Source organism: Gymnoscopelus braueri (genome assembly GCF_963280865.1).
Source record: "Gymnoscopelus braueri genome assembly, chromosome: 19".
NCBI lineage: Eukaryota > Metazoa > Chordata > Actinopteri > Myctophiformes > Myctophidae > Gymnoscopelus > Gymnoscopelus braueri.
In genome coordinates, this window is record NC_137621.1 from 18,669,780 (window position 1) to 18,689,659 (window position 19,880).

The following is a 19,880-nucleotide window of genomic DNA, read 5'->3' on the forward strand; positions in this document are numbered from 1 at the left end:
GTTCCCATTATCATATTATACTTGGAGGCCAGTCCATGACGTCAGTACTATAATGTATTGATGGGGTCAGAGATCTCCATATATGGTCACAAAAGGAACACAGACAGACAGATGCACAGACATTTTGTATTTATAGACAGTCCGCTACGCTGCCCTCACGCCTACATCGCACCGCAAATCTGACCAATATGCCCATATTATGGCCGTATCAGAGGCACTCATCATTGTTTTTGGGATGAATAAAAAATGACACATCTAATAATACATGGTTTTTGTTGTGTGTGACATCAGTGCATGTTGGAAAATCTCTATGTGCTTTTGACACGGTTTCTGTTGTGTGCATTTCACGGCAATCAGATGCCGCGTTCATGATTTGTGGGATTTTGTGCAAAACAGCCACGCCCACAAACTTGAAAGCCAATTATAGCCATTCGGAATTGAATAGAAAGATCTGACAGATACGTCTTGATCATAATATGTCTACAGAGAAATATGCACCGATTTTGAGGTTTGGACAAAACATGTTGGAGTCGTAGCAAAAAAATTGTTTCGCAAACATCGGTCTTATGGTGGCGCTAAGCCCTATTTGAAATATTAGGGGCAGTAGTTCTTCATTGGCCTCCCAGGAGTCTGCGTGCAAAGTTTCATGCCGATGGGTCCAGAGGTGCTTAGACAGACAGACAGACAGACAGACAGACAGACAGACAGACAGACAGACACTGACTGACTGACTCACAGGAGTGAAAACATAATCCCTCGCCTTCGGCCTTCCGGCCTGGCAGGGATAATTAAAAAACATTCCCTGTTGATAGGTAATCCAATATGCATATCAACCATTGTCTTCAGGAATAATAGAGACATAAAATAAATATATGAAATATTAACTTTTTTGTTATCATTTGCTTTTATTCCTTTATATCACAAAAGCAATCAAACTATGCCAGCATGATATAATATACAAAAATAAAAACATTTACATATTATTACATTAAATCTAATGAAAACGTTTAGGGGTAGACACATTATTTCTCAATGCAAATAAATGAAAATGTATATTAATGTGTCAAAGCATAATGCTTTTGTAATACCACTTATTAAAAATCTCTAATGAAGTATTTATACATTTATGAACAAATGGAAAAGTCTGAAAGTGTATAAAGAACTGATTTGGAAATTGTTTGACACCTGTCAAACAATTTATGAATGGTAATAATGTCTATGGGCTGGTGCATGCAGTACATTTACTCAAGTACTGTACTTAAAGGGATACTTCACTTTCGGGCCGGGGACACATTTAAAAAAAATATTAAAAATAAATGAAAAAAGTTATGGAAAATTCATGGCCCCCTCACACATTAGTAGGACACTCTAATGCGTGAGGGGGCCATGAATTTTCCATAACTTTTTTCATTTATTTTTAATATTTTTTTTAAATGTTTCCCCGGCCCGAGAGTGATGTATCCCTTTAAGTACACTTTTGAAGAATGTTTACTGTGTTTCCAATTTTCAATACTTTTACTTCTACTCCACTGCATCTCAGAGGCAAATATTGTACTTTTTACTCCACTACAATTATTTGAAAACTTTAGTGACTAGTTACTTTGTAGATGTAGATTACTATTACAAAACATGCATTAACCACTTCAGCCCTATACTATTTTCAAAGATTTTTTATTCATTTGGAAACTTCAAAACTGCAAAACATTCTGAGTACTTTTACTTTCAGTACTTAAGTATATTTTAATGTGAATACTTTAGTACCTTTACTCAAGTACATTTTGAATACCAGGCTTTTATTTGTAACAGAGTATTTCTACATTGTTGTACTGGTACTTTTACTTAAGTACAAAATTTGAGTACTTCTTCCACCACTGGTGTACTACAGTAGCTTACAGAAACAGTGGGAAGAGACAATTTCATCACACACACAGCTCAGAAGAAAGCACAGCGCAAGCGCAGAAGATCGACCGTGCGTCTGCATACCGTGGGTGACGACGTTGTCCTCTCCTACCTTTTCCTTCTAGGACGGCCGTGGACGCGATTGGACGGGCCGATGATCTTTCATCGTTCTGGGCGGTGCTTGTGGAATAACACCAAAGCTCCATCTTTGTAGAATTTGACAGGAGCTTTGACCTATGTCGGGAAGGACTGCAAGCTGACGTATAGTAGGCTGCACGTAGATTCTCAATATGAAAAGAACTAACAACATAGGAAGCTATTTCTAAATAGAAAGACAGGGGGTCTTCCACATCATAATATAACAGGACTATTATGCACATGACCCTCAGATGCTGCCCAATACCATCGCTTTTACTGGACTGACAAATCCAACGGAACTAATGGGAGACACACAGGCTTAAGAAGATAAATCCTTTTTTTGGTGAATGACACTGTATCAGATACTGGCTATAACAGCAGAGAGAGAGACACGGACGTGCGGACATGGCTGACAGAACTGCTCCGAATTGCCACCTGAGACTCGAGTGGGTCTACGGATACCGGGGACACCAGTGCCGCAACAACCTGTACTACACGGCGGCCAAGGAGATCGTCTATTTCGTGGCCGGTGTGGGAGTTGTGTATAATACACGGGAACACAAGCAGAAATTTTACTTGGGACACAACGATGACATAATCAGGTATAGTGTAACAACACACCACCAGCCTGCACGTTCACTCTCGTCATTTCAGCACCACGGACAGCGACACGCTCAATTTATTTGCACTCCTTAGCAGTGGTGGAAAGTAACTAACTAAATGCACTCAAGTAGTACAATTCAACTGTACAATGTTGAGGTATTTTTTTTACTTTACTTGAGTATTTGCAATTCTCAGTAGTTTTACTAGAGTAAAAAGTGCAATATTTGTCTTTGAGTTGTAGTCCACTACAGGCAAATATTGTACTTTTTACTCCACTACAATTCTTTGAAATCTTTAGTTCGTTAGTTACTTTGTAGATTTTGATTATTATTACAAAACTACTTCAGACATATATATATGCCAATTTGAAAATAGCCGATCTACAAACTCGCAATGTGTCGCTTTTTTTGCAATGCCTTATGAGCTTGTAGATCTGCTATTTTCAAAGGATTTTTATACATTTTATTCATTTGAAAACTTGTGAAATGGGACCTTCTGTATAATGGGTACTTTTACTTTTGGTACTTTAAGTATATGTTGATGCCTATACTTTTGCACTTTTACTCAAGTACATTTTGAATTCAGGACTTTTACTTGTAACAGAGGAGCATTTCTACATTGCAGTATTTATACTTTTACTTAAGTAAAAAATAAAATAAATAAATAAATATATATATTTTTTCCACCACTGCTCAGTAGTGGCGTTGCTTGCTAAAAAAGAACAAGCGAACAATGCATCGCATCGCAACGCGTCGGTCGCTTGCAGATCAGTTTATCTTTTGGCTATTAAAGCGACACCCCTTCGCGGTGGAGTTATAAGTTAAGCTAAGACTGAAGGCTATATCCCTCCACCAGCAAACTGAATATTTGCCATTGATTGTACGTGGTTGTAGAGTCATGTATTTCCTGAAAATTCCACAGCAGTTAACTTTTTCTTTGGTGGAGTTTTCAGAGTGGTGACAGAATTATTGTCAACAGCAGTGGTAGCTGACAAGATTTCCTAAAGTAGCCTACTGATACTGATCTACTTCTGAGATAAATGCCCTATATTATCTAACAGTATAGTCAACTCTTCTGGCAGTCTGTCATTGCTACCCGTTAAGGCGTGCTCAGTGATCTGGTAAAAGTCTATAGAATGTTGAAGGGCACAGTTGTGTTAAGGGGATCCCCTGAAAGCCATCGATTAAACCCACCATGAGCAGGCAGGGCAACCCTGAAGCATCCAGTTTCAAATAAAACACAGCCTAAGTAGCCTGACAACTTAAGGGCCAATTAACTTCTTGTGTAAAGGCCTTACACATCATTCTCCCAAGATTATAATACACTTCATAAAGTGCTCCACATCATGCCAACACACAACAAAGATCTCTGTCCAATGCCTCAGTGCTTTGTGTTGACATTGTGTGGGTTGGCCTGGAGATGACTAGGATTATATACTGTGCCATTAGTCAGCTGGCCTCCTGCTCCATTATTAATTGGTCAACAGAGACACCAACCTTGCTCTGCCTCAGTTCAAATGCTGTGTTGGAGAGTTCATTGACTTAACCATATGATGTTTGGGCAGCTGGCTGCATTGGGCTATGGGAAAATAAGCTTCACATGACACATGTCTACATCTGGCGCTTCAGGCTTTAGTCTGGATATTGTTCCTGTACCATTATTGTGAAATCTTAGGTTTGGAGCCACATTTAGCCTATAGTGTCATCTTTGTATTTTGTTGCAGTGAGAAATGTGTGGAGTGTGGACAAATGCCTTAATGCCATATAGTACACCTTTGGATTAAATCTGAAAATCATCAGTGATTAATATTTTCAAACTGCAGCCAAAAAAAAATGTGTTTCATTGACTGGGGTCGTCCAGAGCTCCGCTCCTTTTGCCCTCTATACCAAAATTCTTTGCTGAAAATAGACAATCTACATTGTAGATTCTACAAGTTACATTGCGTCACATTGCAAAACGTTGTGTGTTTGTTGATCTGATATTTTCACAGAATGTTTGCCCCAGATTAGGGACGCTAAAATTCCTGTGGTTAACACTTTTGGGGGTCTTAATGGAAGGTTAGCAAGTTCTCATTATTGTGTGTGTGTGTGTGTGTGTGTGTGTGTGTGTGTGTGTGTGTGTGTGTGTGTGTGTGTGTGTGTGTGTGTGTGTGTGTGTGTGTGTGTGTGTGTGTGTGTGTGTGTGTGTGTGTGTGTGTGTGTGTGTGCGTGCGTGCGTGCGTTAGAGATGTACCGATACCATTTTCTCCTTCCAGAGTACCGATCCGATACCATTGTGTAACAAAACAAATAATCTAGGACAGTGGTTCTCAAAGTGGGATCCAGGGACCCTCAGGGTTCCTTGAGGGGGTTCCAAATGGACCCTTACAAGCCTGTAACTCTGAGAGTTATAGACACTCAGAGTTACGTGGGTCCTTGAAATTAAAAGGTTTGAGAACCACGGAACTAGGAAAAGAAGAAAAAAAAACTATTGATAGTAGTAGTGCAACATCAATTCAAAATATTACTGTAAATGAAATCTCATCATGTGATAAATTACGGGGTATCGGAATGTCATAGACTGGCATACTCGCCGATACCAGCATTTTAGGCAGTATCGGCAGCTTTTCCGATACTGGTATCGGTATCGGAACAACTTTAGTGTGTGTGTGTGTGTCTGTCTGTCTGTCTGTCTGTCTGTCTGTCTGTCTGTCTGTCTGTCTGACTGTCTGACTTTCCACTGCTAATCTTGCACTGGGCTGATCAGTGCCATATTTCTTGTGCATGCTGCCAGCAGGCCAATGACCTCAATTCCCTTTTTTTTCTCAAATCGGTCCAAAAACAATGATGTCATTTAAAAAAAATTATAATCATGGAACATTCATCCCTCCAGGCTATGGGATAAGCGTCCTGCTACTAAGTACTTGTAAGTCACTCTGGATAAGAGCGTTTGCTAAATGTCTAAATTGTAACTAGCAAATTACAAAACTGGCTTATTGGATGTACCAGAAGTAGATTACTACTGAAATATAGATTAAAACGGGACAACATACCAAGAAACCCTCAAATTCAATTCATTCAACTCAGTCCAAGCTGTCTTAAGACAGTCTTTAGTCCATTTTACAGAGTTTAGAGTGCAGACGATCTGCAAAGCAGAGAGAAAGGGAGAGAGAGGTGGACCATGAATGTGTATGAGTGAGAGAGACATACAACTGGTAATCACATGCTGTGACTTTCATGGCTGTAGGAAATAATTTAACTGCATACGTCAATATATTTGTATTAAGGCATGCTTCCTGGTGGAGATTTGCGCTCTACTGAGTGCACTTTTCTTGTGTGTTTGCATTAGATACTTCCAGTATCAGATACTGATACTGGACCTTTCTGAGTGGATACTCTGTTGAATAATTATTGGGCAGTGGAAGAGATGCAGATGTCTTAGATGACACTAAGATTCAAATTGTCTTTATCTGTCACTCTCTCTCCCACTCTTTCTCCCCTGTCTTGGTCTCTCAAGATTAGCGTATAATGCCCTCTACTGTTTGTTTGCCACTTTTAAATTTGATAATTTATGCAGCTACTTGAATTAATTGCTGCCCTTGCATCTGGTTTTGTCTTGCCCTGAAGCCTGTTCAGTTTGCTGGTCTCCAAGTCTGATGGAGACAAGCTAATGGTTTTCGCATGAATGAAAGGCTGCTCTCTTCCCTGACAACTGAAGGGTGATTTATACTTAGCTTTGCACCAGTGTCATCTTCTGTGTTGGGATGGGATGAATTGACAAATGAAAAATTGTCACACCGAAAAAAGAGCTGATTTACAAGCTCACAATGTGTAGATCAGCTATTTTTGCTGCCTGTGCGACATGGCGGGCAACCAAGTATAAATCTAGGCATGACTGTGACTGTTGGTAAAGTATACGCCATGGCTGGATTTGCAATGTATTTTAGTGGTACTTTCTGTGCAATATGATTATCATTTGGCAATGCTAAAATTATACTCAGAATACTGCTATAGCTGTAGATACTTCTTTAAGATATGCTTTAAATGTACACTTGATTGCTGTTCCACACACTTAAAGCATTAGCATATTACAGACTATATACATCAATCTGGTATGGTCTCAAGTAACCTCAGACTACGCTGAACAGTTTTAGGGGTTCGTACAGACCACATATATATAGTAGTCTCTTGTGGTGGCAATACATTCCCACTGATATGCAAGGCATGCATGCAGGGACCTCAATCATATACTATACATACAAATGATATGATATGTTTAAATTGATTATCTGCTATCCATTTGACGTTAACTGTTGACCATTCTGCATCTGAATATGAAAAACGTTTTTTGCACGCCAAGAAAAGTCTATTTTAAAGGACGTTGTAGGATATGTTGATGTTGGTGGTGTGGTGTCAGGTTTTACATATGTTGTATGGGGTGGCAGTGGTGTGGGGGAGGCTGGGATTGTTCCCAGGTGAGACACATGGCTCCGTATCATACCCAGAGGCAAGCCCCCAGTCGTATCTCGCCTTTCTTTTCCCTTGTTCATCAGATCTAATTTCCAGGTTACTCCTTCATTTCTGCTTGTCGGCCTTCCTTCATGGTCATTGTGTATTATACAGCTAAGCTTACGACCATCTCTAAACCATGTGCACTTACATTCATTACTTGGGTAATCCTTAATCTGGGTCGATTTATGACATGCTTTGTTATGATACTATCAATGAGAGAATGATTCAGACACAGGAAATAAAGATGGGCTCATATTAAAATGGCCTGCTCGTCTTATGGGCAGAAATATAGATGATTTAGATTACTTAGTCTTTGTGGTGTTTAAATTAGATGCATTAACTATTTCAAAAATATCGAAAAATAGCTGATCTACAAGCGTTGTGAGCTTGTATGTTTTGCCATTTCTTTTAATGTTTAATTCATTTTTTTTAATAAAACATTTGGATGTCAAAATAGTGAGATTGAAAGTGAATAAAATGGTCAGGAAGCACAGCCATTGAGTTCAGTATTGCTCAAGTGTTTTACTCAGCTACCTTGGCTTGTCAGAGTCATGCATGTAGTGTAGGTGCTTTTGTGGTGAGAACGAAAATAAACATGTCAGACTGGCAGGCAGGAGTTTCTCACTGTGCTCTGTGAATGATGTGAACTAACGATGTCTATCGACCTACATGTTGATAGGCTCACCAGAGACGATGCTTTTTAAAGCATTATTTCATGTCTCAGATCCAGTAGGTGATTTGATTTGTTAGCAATTACAAAAATGCATTCCCCTTGTTAAGCTGCCATCCTCTCTCTCCAGCTCAGAGTAGCAGAGTGTGATGGATTCAGATATGATTTAAAAAATATATATAATAATTTCAAAAAATGTGTGGGTGCTCCCATTGGGCCATCTATTACACATTACTATGGAAGTGTTGTGGAATTTATTATTAAATCTTTTGGACCAAAAAACGTCCATATTGTTTTTTCCTTTTTTTTTTTTTATTGCACGGATATAGCCAAGATCAAGATCATTTAGATCAGTGGTTCCCAAAGTTTTTAACTCTAGACCCAAAAGAGAAATGAGATGTTTCTTGTTATTTTTGCTGCTACAATGCTGAGAAACCAAAACCAAACATTTGTACTCTTGTATACTCGTATAAAATACCAAAAGACCCATTGAACATTGATTGAGCAATGAATCGCTTGATGGACCTTCAGTCCTTTAACACAATTACCAGCACGTATGTATGTCGGTTCCAATCAGCAGAGTCACATCGACGTGATGTGACTCTCTACCTATTATATAAGAAGGGCTCTGTAGGACATTGATGAAAAGGTAAATTGAAAGGTTTGTCTCCTTCTTTTTGCAATCTTGCACTTTCAGTTGCCATGACACTCTGATGCAACACCCACACACACACACACACACACACACACACACACGCACACGCCCATGCACACACACGCACACGCACACGCACATACAGAGAGGATGGTTCTGAAACTGCACTTCAACCTCATTTAACCATCACCAAGTAAAGAGCCTAGATGAAGATAGCATGTCAACATTCAGACACAGTAGTAGTGGTTCCTTTGTGTAAAAGAAGACTGGAGAGGCTAGTTCTACTGTATTTAAGTATTTGAAGTCCAAACCGTCCTGTTAAATACTGTAAGGGTATCCGCTATTACCACAAAGAGGCCCTACCTGAATTTCATTATGTCTATTCTATTTTTAGCTGTGCACACTTGCTGTATGGACAGGTGCTTTATATGGTGGATTATTGGCAGCTGGATTAAAATGACTTTATGTGAAACCTAGTGTAGAGATAGTCTATAGTAGTGTACAGACCTTTAGAAATGTCCTAATCCACTACCTCTTTATAATCTGCGGTAGGCAATAACTAAAAAGATAACTGCTGTGTGTTGGAGAATGTGAATCAACCCTGGCTTAGATCTGTAATATCATCTTAATACTCATCTATTTTTACATTAAGATCAGACAGGGGGACCTGGTTCAAATCAGACTTGCTCTGGCCACATATCTTTATCATCTTAGACTGTTTACAGTTAATATAAACTCTAAAAGCCCTTCTAGCTACACCCAACCGGACCAAAGCGGTTTGAATCGACTGATATTGCCATCATTATAGCCCTGCACTCTCACTAAGTGGCACTAAAAATGAAAGAATAGGACAATGTAAGGTTATTAATACCAGAATTGGTGGTGGGGAGATTGTATTAAGCATTCATTGTAAACAACAACAAAAGCTTTAAAGTGAAATAAAATAAAGTACCATAATGAAAAATAAAAAGATACGTGATGTGTGATTTGCGCTAGAGGGAACGCTATGGTGTCACCAAAATCAATAGGGCTTATTCACCAGGGAGCATGAATGCATGCTCAGCAAGTTTATTTTTTGTGATCAAATTCTTATTGATTATATAAAGCATGTAGTATACAGAGAGGAACAAATTTCACAGGACATAATGATAAACATATCCCCTCTCCCCCATCCCACAGGACTTGACTACAACAAACCTGTACTTTTTTTTTTACAGTAGTGCGTTATGCTTTCAACAGCATTAACTAACATGTTTACATTATTTTGTTTTGCACCATTTGTCATTCCATATAATGAACATCCAGAAAATCAAATAACCACTGGTGTCTCTGCAGACAATGCGTGGCCTGCCAGCATTTCTTTGGCTGTTGTTAGGTCAGACACTGACAGCCAGCCATACTCAATATTTCTGAAGTACATTTAAAAAAAGAATCATTCAACAATAAAACTAAAGGAGAGCATTGTACAGTGCATTCCATGACCACTGACAGACATGAAGAGATACAGTTCCAAAATCTAAAATCTAATATAATAGAAAGCCTTTATTCATTACCACGTCATTCTACTGTGCATATAATAACATTTAAAGTGCCACTCGTGATTGGTGTATTAAAACACAGTAAGTATTAAACAATAAAATACATGAAAATTGCAGTGAAGTTCATCCATGCAGTGGTTCATCAGTTACTTTTTTGCCAGAGATTAGAGTGCAAATGACCTTGGGGGAAAAAGTTTTACTTCTGGACAATACCAAACCATAAGTACCAGAACGTCCCTGAGGGCAAGGCGTGCAATTTGGACATTGTCTGGCTTTGATCGGAAAGAGTTTTCGAGTTGTGCAATGTGTTTTCAAAACAAAATTATGATATATCATCTGTTGATTTGGGGTTTCTTTAAGAAACACATATATCGTCTCACTCAATTAATATCTGTGCAATTTAGTGATAAACCTTTTCTCCATATAGTATCAATCACACTAGAGTATAAAATATACCACGGCTGTTCTTTCCTCCAGGGGATTTCATAAGCACATGAGGCAGATCAAATCGGCAATAAATAAAAGTGCCTGGTACTGTATATTAAACCGCTACTGTACTGTATGTCCTGGAATGTACAGACGGTAAACTTTTGTAATATCAGCAAGTATTGTCAGTTCTCCCAGTAGTAAATCATAATTATGGAATAATGGATAGTGCTGATCAAATTTGGATTGGTTTTGGTCACTCAGCAAGTTTCATAAAAATCTGCCCATTACATTTTGAGATATCTTGTTTGCAAGTGGCAATGCTGGCCTAATGGTGACGCCAGAGGAAAGGCAATGGGGTTCACCAAAATCAGTAGGGTTCATCCTCAGGGGAGCATGAAGGTGCACATGCAGCACATTCCATAGCAGTACATTTCCACATGTTGTCGCTGTCGGGCAGAAACCTTGCATCTCCATATTTCAACCTTTTATGTTTTGTCATAAATTAATGCCCTACTTTGTCATATGACAGTGTCACGCACTAGCCGATCTACCCGATCTACAAGCTCAATGTGAGCTTATAAGATCTGCTTTTTCACCATCCCCAGTCAGAAACTCAGGATTTGACTGTGGACCTTCTACTGTATATGAACCAATATGAACTGTGAAAACAGACTATACAGTATGTCCCTATATTTAATGTAATTTTAAAGATGGAAGGACAAGGATTCTAGCCTTAAGGCCCTATAATTGGCACTGCTATTCCCGCACCCGCTGCCCACTAGCCGTGAATTACGGATAAGGGAGCTGGCACTGTCCCTAAACGCTATTTTGCGGCCACTATACCCCCTATTCCTTATGCCGACTTCATTGCACTTGGAGGTGTGCCGGTGGGCGTGTTGTTGCATTATCCCTAAAATTGCTATTTTGCCCACACACGTTTGGGAAAGTGTATAGCGGAATCTAAAACCACCCGCTATGCCAATTGCCAAATTGGTTTGGTAGAGTGCGCCCGCGATGGACATAGGGCGGCAAGGGCGCACAAAGGCACAACATTCAAAGGCTCCCTCGCTCTCCTAATTCTCAACAAATCTCTGTGATTCTAATTTTCCTATAATCAGCAGAATTGAGTGTCAATTCCTTGTGTCAGTTGTGTTTATATAAGATGATAGTCTATTCAATGAAGACAATTTGTGCATCGCGCAATGCAATGCTCTCCAAATTACACACTTCAGTTTAATTCATCGATTACGCAGGAAATATGAAAAAAATGAACTGATTACAAAAATATAAAATTCTCTCATAACATCTCATCTCTTGTAACATGTACTGTAGGTGATATGTATGTCTATCAAATGTGGTTTTATTGAAAGGCAATCAAAGGCTAGAGCCTATAAAGTAAACGTCGGGCATAGTGCGGCTGCAACGACAGGAGCAGTGTTGCAAGAATTTGTGAGAGGAATAAGCAACCAGGTCTATGAAAACAAGCCCAATGTGGCTTATAATAAGCAGACCTGGCAACACTGGTAGAGGGAGAGAGGCTTGCGCAGTCTTCTCTTAAAGGCAATGGCATCTGGCACGGTGATTGGTTTTATTATTGTGACGCCCAAACCACACCTATGCATAATGTAACGGGTAGTGCAGGTGTTTTGCAGGTAAGGCAGGTGTCCCAAAATAGCAACTTTTGCATGCACACCCCTTGCTCACTCCTAAATCCTCAAATACTGGGTTCAGCCAGTATTGGCGATTATAGGGCCATTAGTATTAAAACCTGTGAACTGAACCAAAAAAAGTGTGTGAACTGAGAGACACTTAAATCTTTAATTTGCCTTCTGATACTGTATGTAGTGGGTGACATGGAGAGCCTTCTGGATTTGTCTAGTAAAGTGTGTGATGTCCAAGGGGTATTCTGAACCCGGCAGGCAGAAGCAAACATTAGATCTGTATCCAGATCGAATGTGTTTGATGTGCTGCCAAACATCTGTAGTCTACATCAAACAGGAGATTTGTGAAGTTGTACCACATTAGTTAAGGCATTTACCAGTCACTGTAACAAATTGAAATGTTATTGAATGATCTAATTTTAGAAGACCAAAAGTGAAAGACTGCACATGTCCTATCTCAGCCACAAAAGGCATAGGCCCTCCTATGCATTCCATGCCTGAGATGTACCCTATGCCATATAGGGCATGTACAGCATGTATTATTCATGCTAAAGTTTTGACATTAGGCATCAAGGGAACATTTAAACGACCCAACAACCTTTTTGTAGCAGCACTTGGATAATCATCATGAACCAATATGACTGTTGAATTGTGTAGAAAGTCATGAGCTGTTTATGATCTAATGCGCTGTCTCTTTTTATGAAGAATGTTATGCAGTTTTGCTTGATGCAACTTAAAGGCTATAGACTGGAATATAATAGTTTATAGTGGTGGATGCATTTGTTCATCTCATTATGCTTGCTGTAGGGATTAAACCAAAATAAGTCTTTGTCATACTGTAGAGTGTAGATGTATTTAATCAGTGTTGGTGATATCAATCATTCTTGGGTTATTGTTGCATTGATCAGATGATGGAACTAATAAAAATGCATTTAGCTGTGTGGTAACCGTCTCTACCAAAGCTATTTTCTGGCTGCATCTAATAGAGTCCTAATCAGATTCTCTTCCTCTGAATACTATATTTAGCTGCTTTGCTGTGATTATATAATTCATATAAGGAAGAAGAGGAATCTAGCCAGGTTGGATTGGAGTGTTCAGCGCAGAAAGGGGAGGGGAGCGGAAAAACAAAGGGTAGAGGGCGAGGGGGAGATACGGAGTAAACCTCTCCTGTAAGAGCCAAGAAGACACTAACTGATACACACCCTCTTATCAAGCCTATTACCCAGGTTCTGTATCTCATCTCTGTCTACAAGCTGTGTGAAGTTAGGTCTCATCCTTAAGCTAAAATAGAGATTTTTAATAATCTGTTCAAACCAGAATGGTGATGATGACACATTGGCACTTTTGAGATGTAAAAGGCTGGTGTGACCATCATCAAGGCTGATTTATACTTCATGGTAAAATGGCGTCACGCACCGAAAATAGTCGATCTACAAGCTCACAGCACGCTGCATCTGCGACACATTGTGAACTTGGACATGGGCTAGTTTCGGTGTGTGACGCCAATGTACGACGAAGCATGACTTTGCCATTTTTAGAGAGCGAGAAGAATAAACTCCTGACGGGAATGTGGCTTTTTTATGGAGCCAACCTGGAAGTGAGAAAGACACAGGAGAGAGAAAGGGGGAAGGGTGAGAAATGCAGAGAGTGTGAACTGTGAAGGAGATGCACAAATCCAGAGTATTATGCATTTAACTCTGAGAGATTGGAAGTGGAAGAGTTAAATGATTTCTGCTGTGTAGAGAGTGTGAGATTCAGATGTGGGCGAATGCCAGGTCTTCGTGAGCTGATTTGAGTCAGCGTGCTGGTGGCTACTGCCTGGCCCGCAAAACCTCTACTCTGGCCTGCTGTCTGAAAACACGTCAGGATTAAACATTCCAGAGTGCAGTTGGCAAAACGGGCGGCCTGATTATAATGGAAGGAGGTCCGTCGCAGCATGAAATATAATATATAGGCCAGGACGAGGCAAGAGTAGAAGAGAATTGCCCAGTGATTCACTCAGCCCTGCCGGGAACGTGACGGGCAGCTGCTGGGTTTGGGGGGAGGGGGCTGAAGGCTTTGTACGGCGGGCTGTTGCTCAGTGTGGGAACCGTTGTACTGTACTGTAGGTGTGTGTATGGTTTGGGGGGGAGTTGTACAGATGGACTGGGATGAGGGATTATGTAATAATTGTATGCCTGGTGATGCTAGGCAAACCCAGGTATTGTAATGTAAGGCAAGGCAAGTTTATTTTTATAACACATTTCATAATCAAAGGCAATTGTAAGTGCTTTACGTAAGCTGTAAAACAAAATGGAAAGAATGAAATTAAGAAAAAGAAATACAATACGTGGGTTTAAAAGAATAATAAAGGTTATATGTGCAATTTGAGTAGGTGACCGGGGCAAAGCACAGGCAAAGAATAGTTTGAGCGATTCCAAAACAACGTCTGAAAGAGAAGTTGGCCTGTATGGCCTTCCATAAGCCCTCATCTCCAGTGGCCAGCAGGCATAGAGGAAGCAGAGACGTGAATCTCTCTGAGCATGAATGGGTTAACTGAACCATGTCACCTCCGAGGGATAAAGCTGCCCCTTTTATTCATAGTTATTTGGTCACAAACATAACATGTGTCACCCCATCCATACACACATGCACGCTCGCGCACGCACGCACGCACGCACTCACGCATGCGCACACTTAAACACACACACACACACACACAAAGACCGCTTTCAAACTGGTATCCCTTTTTGGGTATGTCATAATAGGCTTACATTTTACAGCAAAATGAATAACTTCTGTCTTTCTCTGTACAGTTTAGCACTGCATCCGGAGCGTGTGCTGGTGGCTACAGGACAGGTGGGCAAGGAACCTTATATCTGCGTATGGGACTCCTACACAGTGCAGACTGTGTCCATCCTCAAGGACATGCACACACACGGTATTGCCTGCCTGGCATTTGACCTCGAGGGACAGGTAGGTGACGGCTAAACCAAGTACTTCTGTGATAGTGTAGCATAACAGTGACAATACCTCTGTGTTCATATAATTCCTATAGAACTGTTTACTTTTCTTTGATTTTGTTCATGACAAAGGAATAGCATTTGCTTTACAGAGGATACATGTACACAACTTAAAACCACTTTCAACCTCACACCCTATTTTTGGAATGTCATTATAGGCATTTTGTCACAGAGATTGACAAAATTACCCACAATTACAAAAATAGCAGATGTATGTGTGATATTGCGATGCGTTGTGACCTTGTAGATTGTCATACGCCGAATAGTGAAAATAGCCAAAGTGTGTATGGTCTAAGTGGTTAACATCATTTTCAGGAATGTACAGCTGAGCTGTCACTGCAGCAATTACCATTAGCTCCACTCAGTAGCTATATACATGCTGGCGATTGGAGCTTGCCTGCTGGGCTGAATTTCCAAATGAGACATCTGTGATTATTCCGGCAGTATTAGCCAGACAGCTGCACACAGACATTACCCCGCTTCAGAGATTCAACTTGAAAGAGTCAGCTGCAATGTCTGTCATCTATTGTCTCACAGAGGTTGGACAGCACCTTGCTGTGTGAAGGCAGTGACAGCCAGAGCCGCTGAGCCTGGGTAGATTAGAAACAAAGACATTTGAAATTCAGAGATTGTTTTAACCCAGGCAATGACACACTTGAGCACAGCTTTACGTATCTGTCCTCATCGTACAGTTCATGAGTCAAATGGTTGTATGTGTGTGCCAGTTTGAAGTAGATTAATAGACTGCTCTCAGTATAGGAGTGTACCTCTGTGACTGTTTATTGTGGGGCACTTCATTATTTAGACCTTTCCTGTCAAGTCGATGGCTGACTCGGCGTAGTCATGGCTCTTGTAAACAGTTTCTCTACCTGATATTTGCTTGGAATATTCATGTCTCAAACATCAGTATTCCACGGATGCAGCACTGGGCTTATATCTGTGCGTGACCCTCATCTTTCTCCCGGAGGAGCTTTTGGCAACGAGTTATACCTCCTCAGCCTCATGTACATAGCAGTGGGAGACAGGGGGAATGACCCTGTGCATTTCCTTGGTCGGTCAGAGAGCAGGGGATTTAGATAGGATGTGACAGTGTATAAAGTCAGCGGAGGCTCACTCGCCTCTCGTTTAGCATCCCTGTGTTTACACCCTGTCTCTCCTCTCTGAGAAAGTCAGGGATGAATTTAGAACTGGCTGGTGGAATCCCTTGTTTGGTCACTCCTCTCCGTCTATTAAAGCGATGTTGAGGAGTATGATGATATTTGAGACATCTGATCTGCAGGTCTCAGGGCATGCTGCTGTGTTGCAACGTGACCCAAGAGTACCATACACTCACTATAGTCACTTTTCCACTCCATGGTACCGGCCGGACCCACTCGATTCAATATCTACTCGCCTTTTTGGTTTTCCATGAGGCAAATGTACCTGGTACCAGCTGAGGCGATAACAAAAACACTGCAGACTAGTTTGGTCAGAGAGAATCGTCACTAGCGTCAATATCACAACGGACTGCCCTATAACTGCATAGAAGCTCCGGCATACTGTTAACAAACTCTTTAAAAAGCCATATATGTAAATAAAGAATCGATATGGAGCACGGCCTATTTCTTGCCTAAAATGTTGTCAGAAACTGTTTTATTGGACTGTATAGGTGAGATAGATATCGTTCTCCGGCCGCATTTGCTTTAGCATTAGCTTTAACTTTAGCATTGCTCAGCACTCATCTACGCTGGACATCGCTATGATGACCTACATTCCTATGTGCAGTGTAAAACAAAGTAAGCAAGCAAGTACAGTAGAGTAGTCAAGTCGAGTTGAGTCGGTACCATGCACTGGAAAAGCAACTGCATTTACATGTAGGCTACTGACAAGTATGGATAATTGGTTATATCCTACCAGGAAGAGGTGTTTACACAGATCTTCTAAAAAGGAGATTCTTTTTCATTCCAAACACACTGCACATTTAATTTACATAATAAGCCGAGTTCAGACCAAATATTGGCGGTGATACAAAACAGTTTTAGCCCGATTTATACTTCGTTGTACAGCGGTGAGTTTGTAGATATGCTATTTTCGGCGCGCAACAACGTCGTATGGCAGAGCATGAATTACGCCTCGAACATTGCAGATACAAATCTGCAGTCTGAATTAGCCCTAAAAGCACTCGTTCTTGTGCTTGACTGTCACGGTTTACTTGGGTTTCATCATGCAGTGGCCCTTCAGTCATCATTGAAATACAGGCTTATCAAACTCTAGAGGGGTTCTCCTCTGTTTACCCGAACATTGATTCAACAGCAAATCAAAGAGGACACCCACTACAACAACAAAGCAAAGCTTCAGAGTACAGATGCATATCCATAAGCACTCCTCTCTTCTGTTCTCCACTGCACTGCTGCCTACTCACTCCCTCACCCAACAAAAAGCACTTTAATGTGCTCACTTTGAGCGCCAGGGGCTGGACAACTGTTCTGTTCTGAAGCCATTATTAGCCTATGAAGCAAACCATTGTGGCCATTGGAGGAGAAAAAGCTTAACCACTTTTAACTTGGTGTCCCTATTTTGAGCATGTCATTATAGGCAGAAGTTCAATTTATTTTATTTTCCCAAAAAAAATTAATAGAATTTGTCAAGCTTTGTCAAAAATAGCAAATCTACAAGCTTGTAGAGTTTGTAGGTAAGCAATTTTGTATACCCTGTCGCATGATTTTCAAGCTAACAACGCATCTTGAAGATCAGTTCTTGTGAGCAAGCGACACCATCATACTACAGAGTATACTTTTTGGCTTCAGCTTGTTTGTTGACCATGTTCCGTGTGTGATGTGTAACAGAATAGTGGTTAATTGGTATACAGGATGTTTTCTGTGGTACCAGTCTTATCTCGTATCTCTCTCTCTTTCCCCAACCCGCCCCCACAGTGTTTGGTCTCCGTGGGTTTGGACTCCAAGAACACAATCTGTGTGTGGGACTGGAGAAGAGGGAAGGTTCTGGCAGCGGCTCCTGGACACACGGACAGGGTAAACGCACTCATCCGGCCTCATATCAGTCCTGAGCTCCATCTGTATCGATCGCCTCAATTAGTGATAAATGCAGGGTGGAGCTCGTTCCTGAAGGAGGTATAAACAAGTTACACCTGATTGATCAGGGTCTTTCCATGGCCTGTCGGGGAAAATGCCCGGCTAATGAAATGGAATTTTAAAAAGATGAAACGCAGGCAGCTGTTGTTTTCTTGCTCAGCCCCCATGCTTTATGCATGATAATAGAGAAAGTATGCTCACACGCACACGCACACTCACACACACACACACACACACACACACACACACACACACACACACACACACCACACACCACACACCACACACACACACACACACACATTTTATTTATGTTTGTACTTGAAACTTAACTTCGGTCGATTATTCCTCCCCTTCAGTAATACCAATTGGTATTGTATTTTATGTTGTTGTTATCGTTGACTAGTCACCTTTACAACCAGGTATAACTTAACGTAAGGATCGTGCAATCGTGGAATGAGCAACACAGCTAAATGTGTGGGCAGCGCCCCCCAAAGATTTGCCAAAATCCCCCAATATGCTTCTGTTGGTAATCGCTCTCGTTTTGAGCGACCTGCCAGCACACACCTGCTTGCTGGCTGGTGTGTGACTGGCACCTGGGCATGGGTCCCGCAACTTTGTTGAGTTTGCGTATGCTCCAAGCAGTAACACTGCCTCCATGGCAAGATGCCACGTTTGTCCCTTCAGGATAAGGCCTGTGCAATAGGACAAGTGGACACTGGTGTTCCGTTACACAGAGTGGCAGCATTATTTGGTGTCAGCCCTGGTACCATTTCCAAACTTAGGACCAAGTTCCGTGAGACTGGTGAAGTCAAAGACAGAACCGCAAAGTGGCCGTCCCAGGAAGACAACGTCCCCCAAGAAGGACCGGTTCCTCACTCTTGCTTCCCTGAGGAACCATAGGCTTTCTTCCAGAGATTTACAGGCAAGATTTGCACAATGGTACCACAGACAGATCTCTGTCAAAGTTGCAGGACCCATGCTCAGGTGCCAGTCACACACCTGTGACAGGCACACATCTGCCAGCAGGTGTGTGCTGCAGTGCTGGCAGGTACCAGAAGCATATTAGGGGATTTTGGCAAGTTTTTGGCGGTTGCTACCCACACGTTTAGCTGTGTTGCTCATTCCACGATTGCACAATCTTTACAAGTTATACCTCGTTGTAAAGGTGACTAATCAGCGATAACAACGATATAAAATAGAATACCAATTGGTATTATATTGAAGGGGAGAAATATTTTACCAAAGTTAAGTTTCCCAACTTTGTTTGAGGAGTTTGTTTTAGGAGCTACCTCCCGTGTGCTCGTCAAAGCCACTAAGAGCAATTTCCCCTCACTCCTGGGACCAGAAAATACTCACTATTAATCCAAGCGCTGGTTAAAAAACTTTAAATTTACTTGGCATGTAGTAATCAAAACATGAACAAGGGTTAACTTAATACTGTAGGTTAAATACAATTCAAGGGGAATGTCTAGTTGTCTGTAGTGGGGTTGTCAACAACCTGAAATTCAAATAAGGGACACCCTGTCAGGCGTCCCTTATTTCCAAGAAAAATAAGGGACGCCCAGAAACAGATGAAATCTCACTCTATATATGTATAGTACAGTTTTTTATATTAAGCACTTGAACCACAGCATCCATAACCATTAGCTAAAACTAGCAGATCTACAAGGTCACAAGGTTGCAACGCGTTGTGAGCTTGTACTGTAGATTGGCTATTTTTT

At 41.0% G+C, this 19,880-nt stretch overlaps 1 protein-coding gene across 2 annotated transcripts in view; it reads left to right on the plus strand.

The window, feature by feature from the left end:
* The first annotated feature begins 2,261 nt into the window (after nucleotides 1–2,261).
* eml5 (EMAP like 5) overlaps nucleotides 2,262–19,880 on the plus strand; it is a 59,419-nt gene continuing 41,800 nt past the window's right edge. For both annotated transcript variants that reach the window (XM_080414592.1, XM_080414593.1), the window contains exons 1-3: nucleotides 2,262–2,639; nucleotides 14,879–15,038; nucleotides 17,998–18,096. In XM_080414592.1, coding sequence (XP_080270718.1) covers nucleotides 2,443–2,639; nucleotides 14,879–15,038; nucleotides 17,998–18,096 — 456 coding nt within the window. In that variant the 5' untranslated portion in view covers nucleotides 2,262–2,442. The remainder of the gene's footprint in view (nucleotides 2,640–14,878; nucleotides 15,039–17,997; nucleotides 18,097–19,880) is intronic.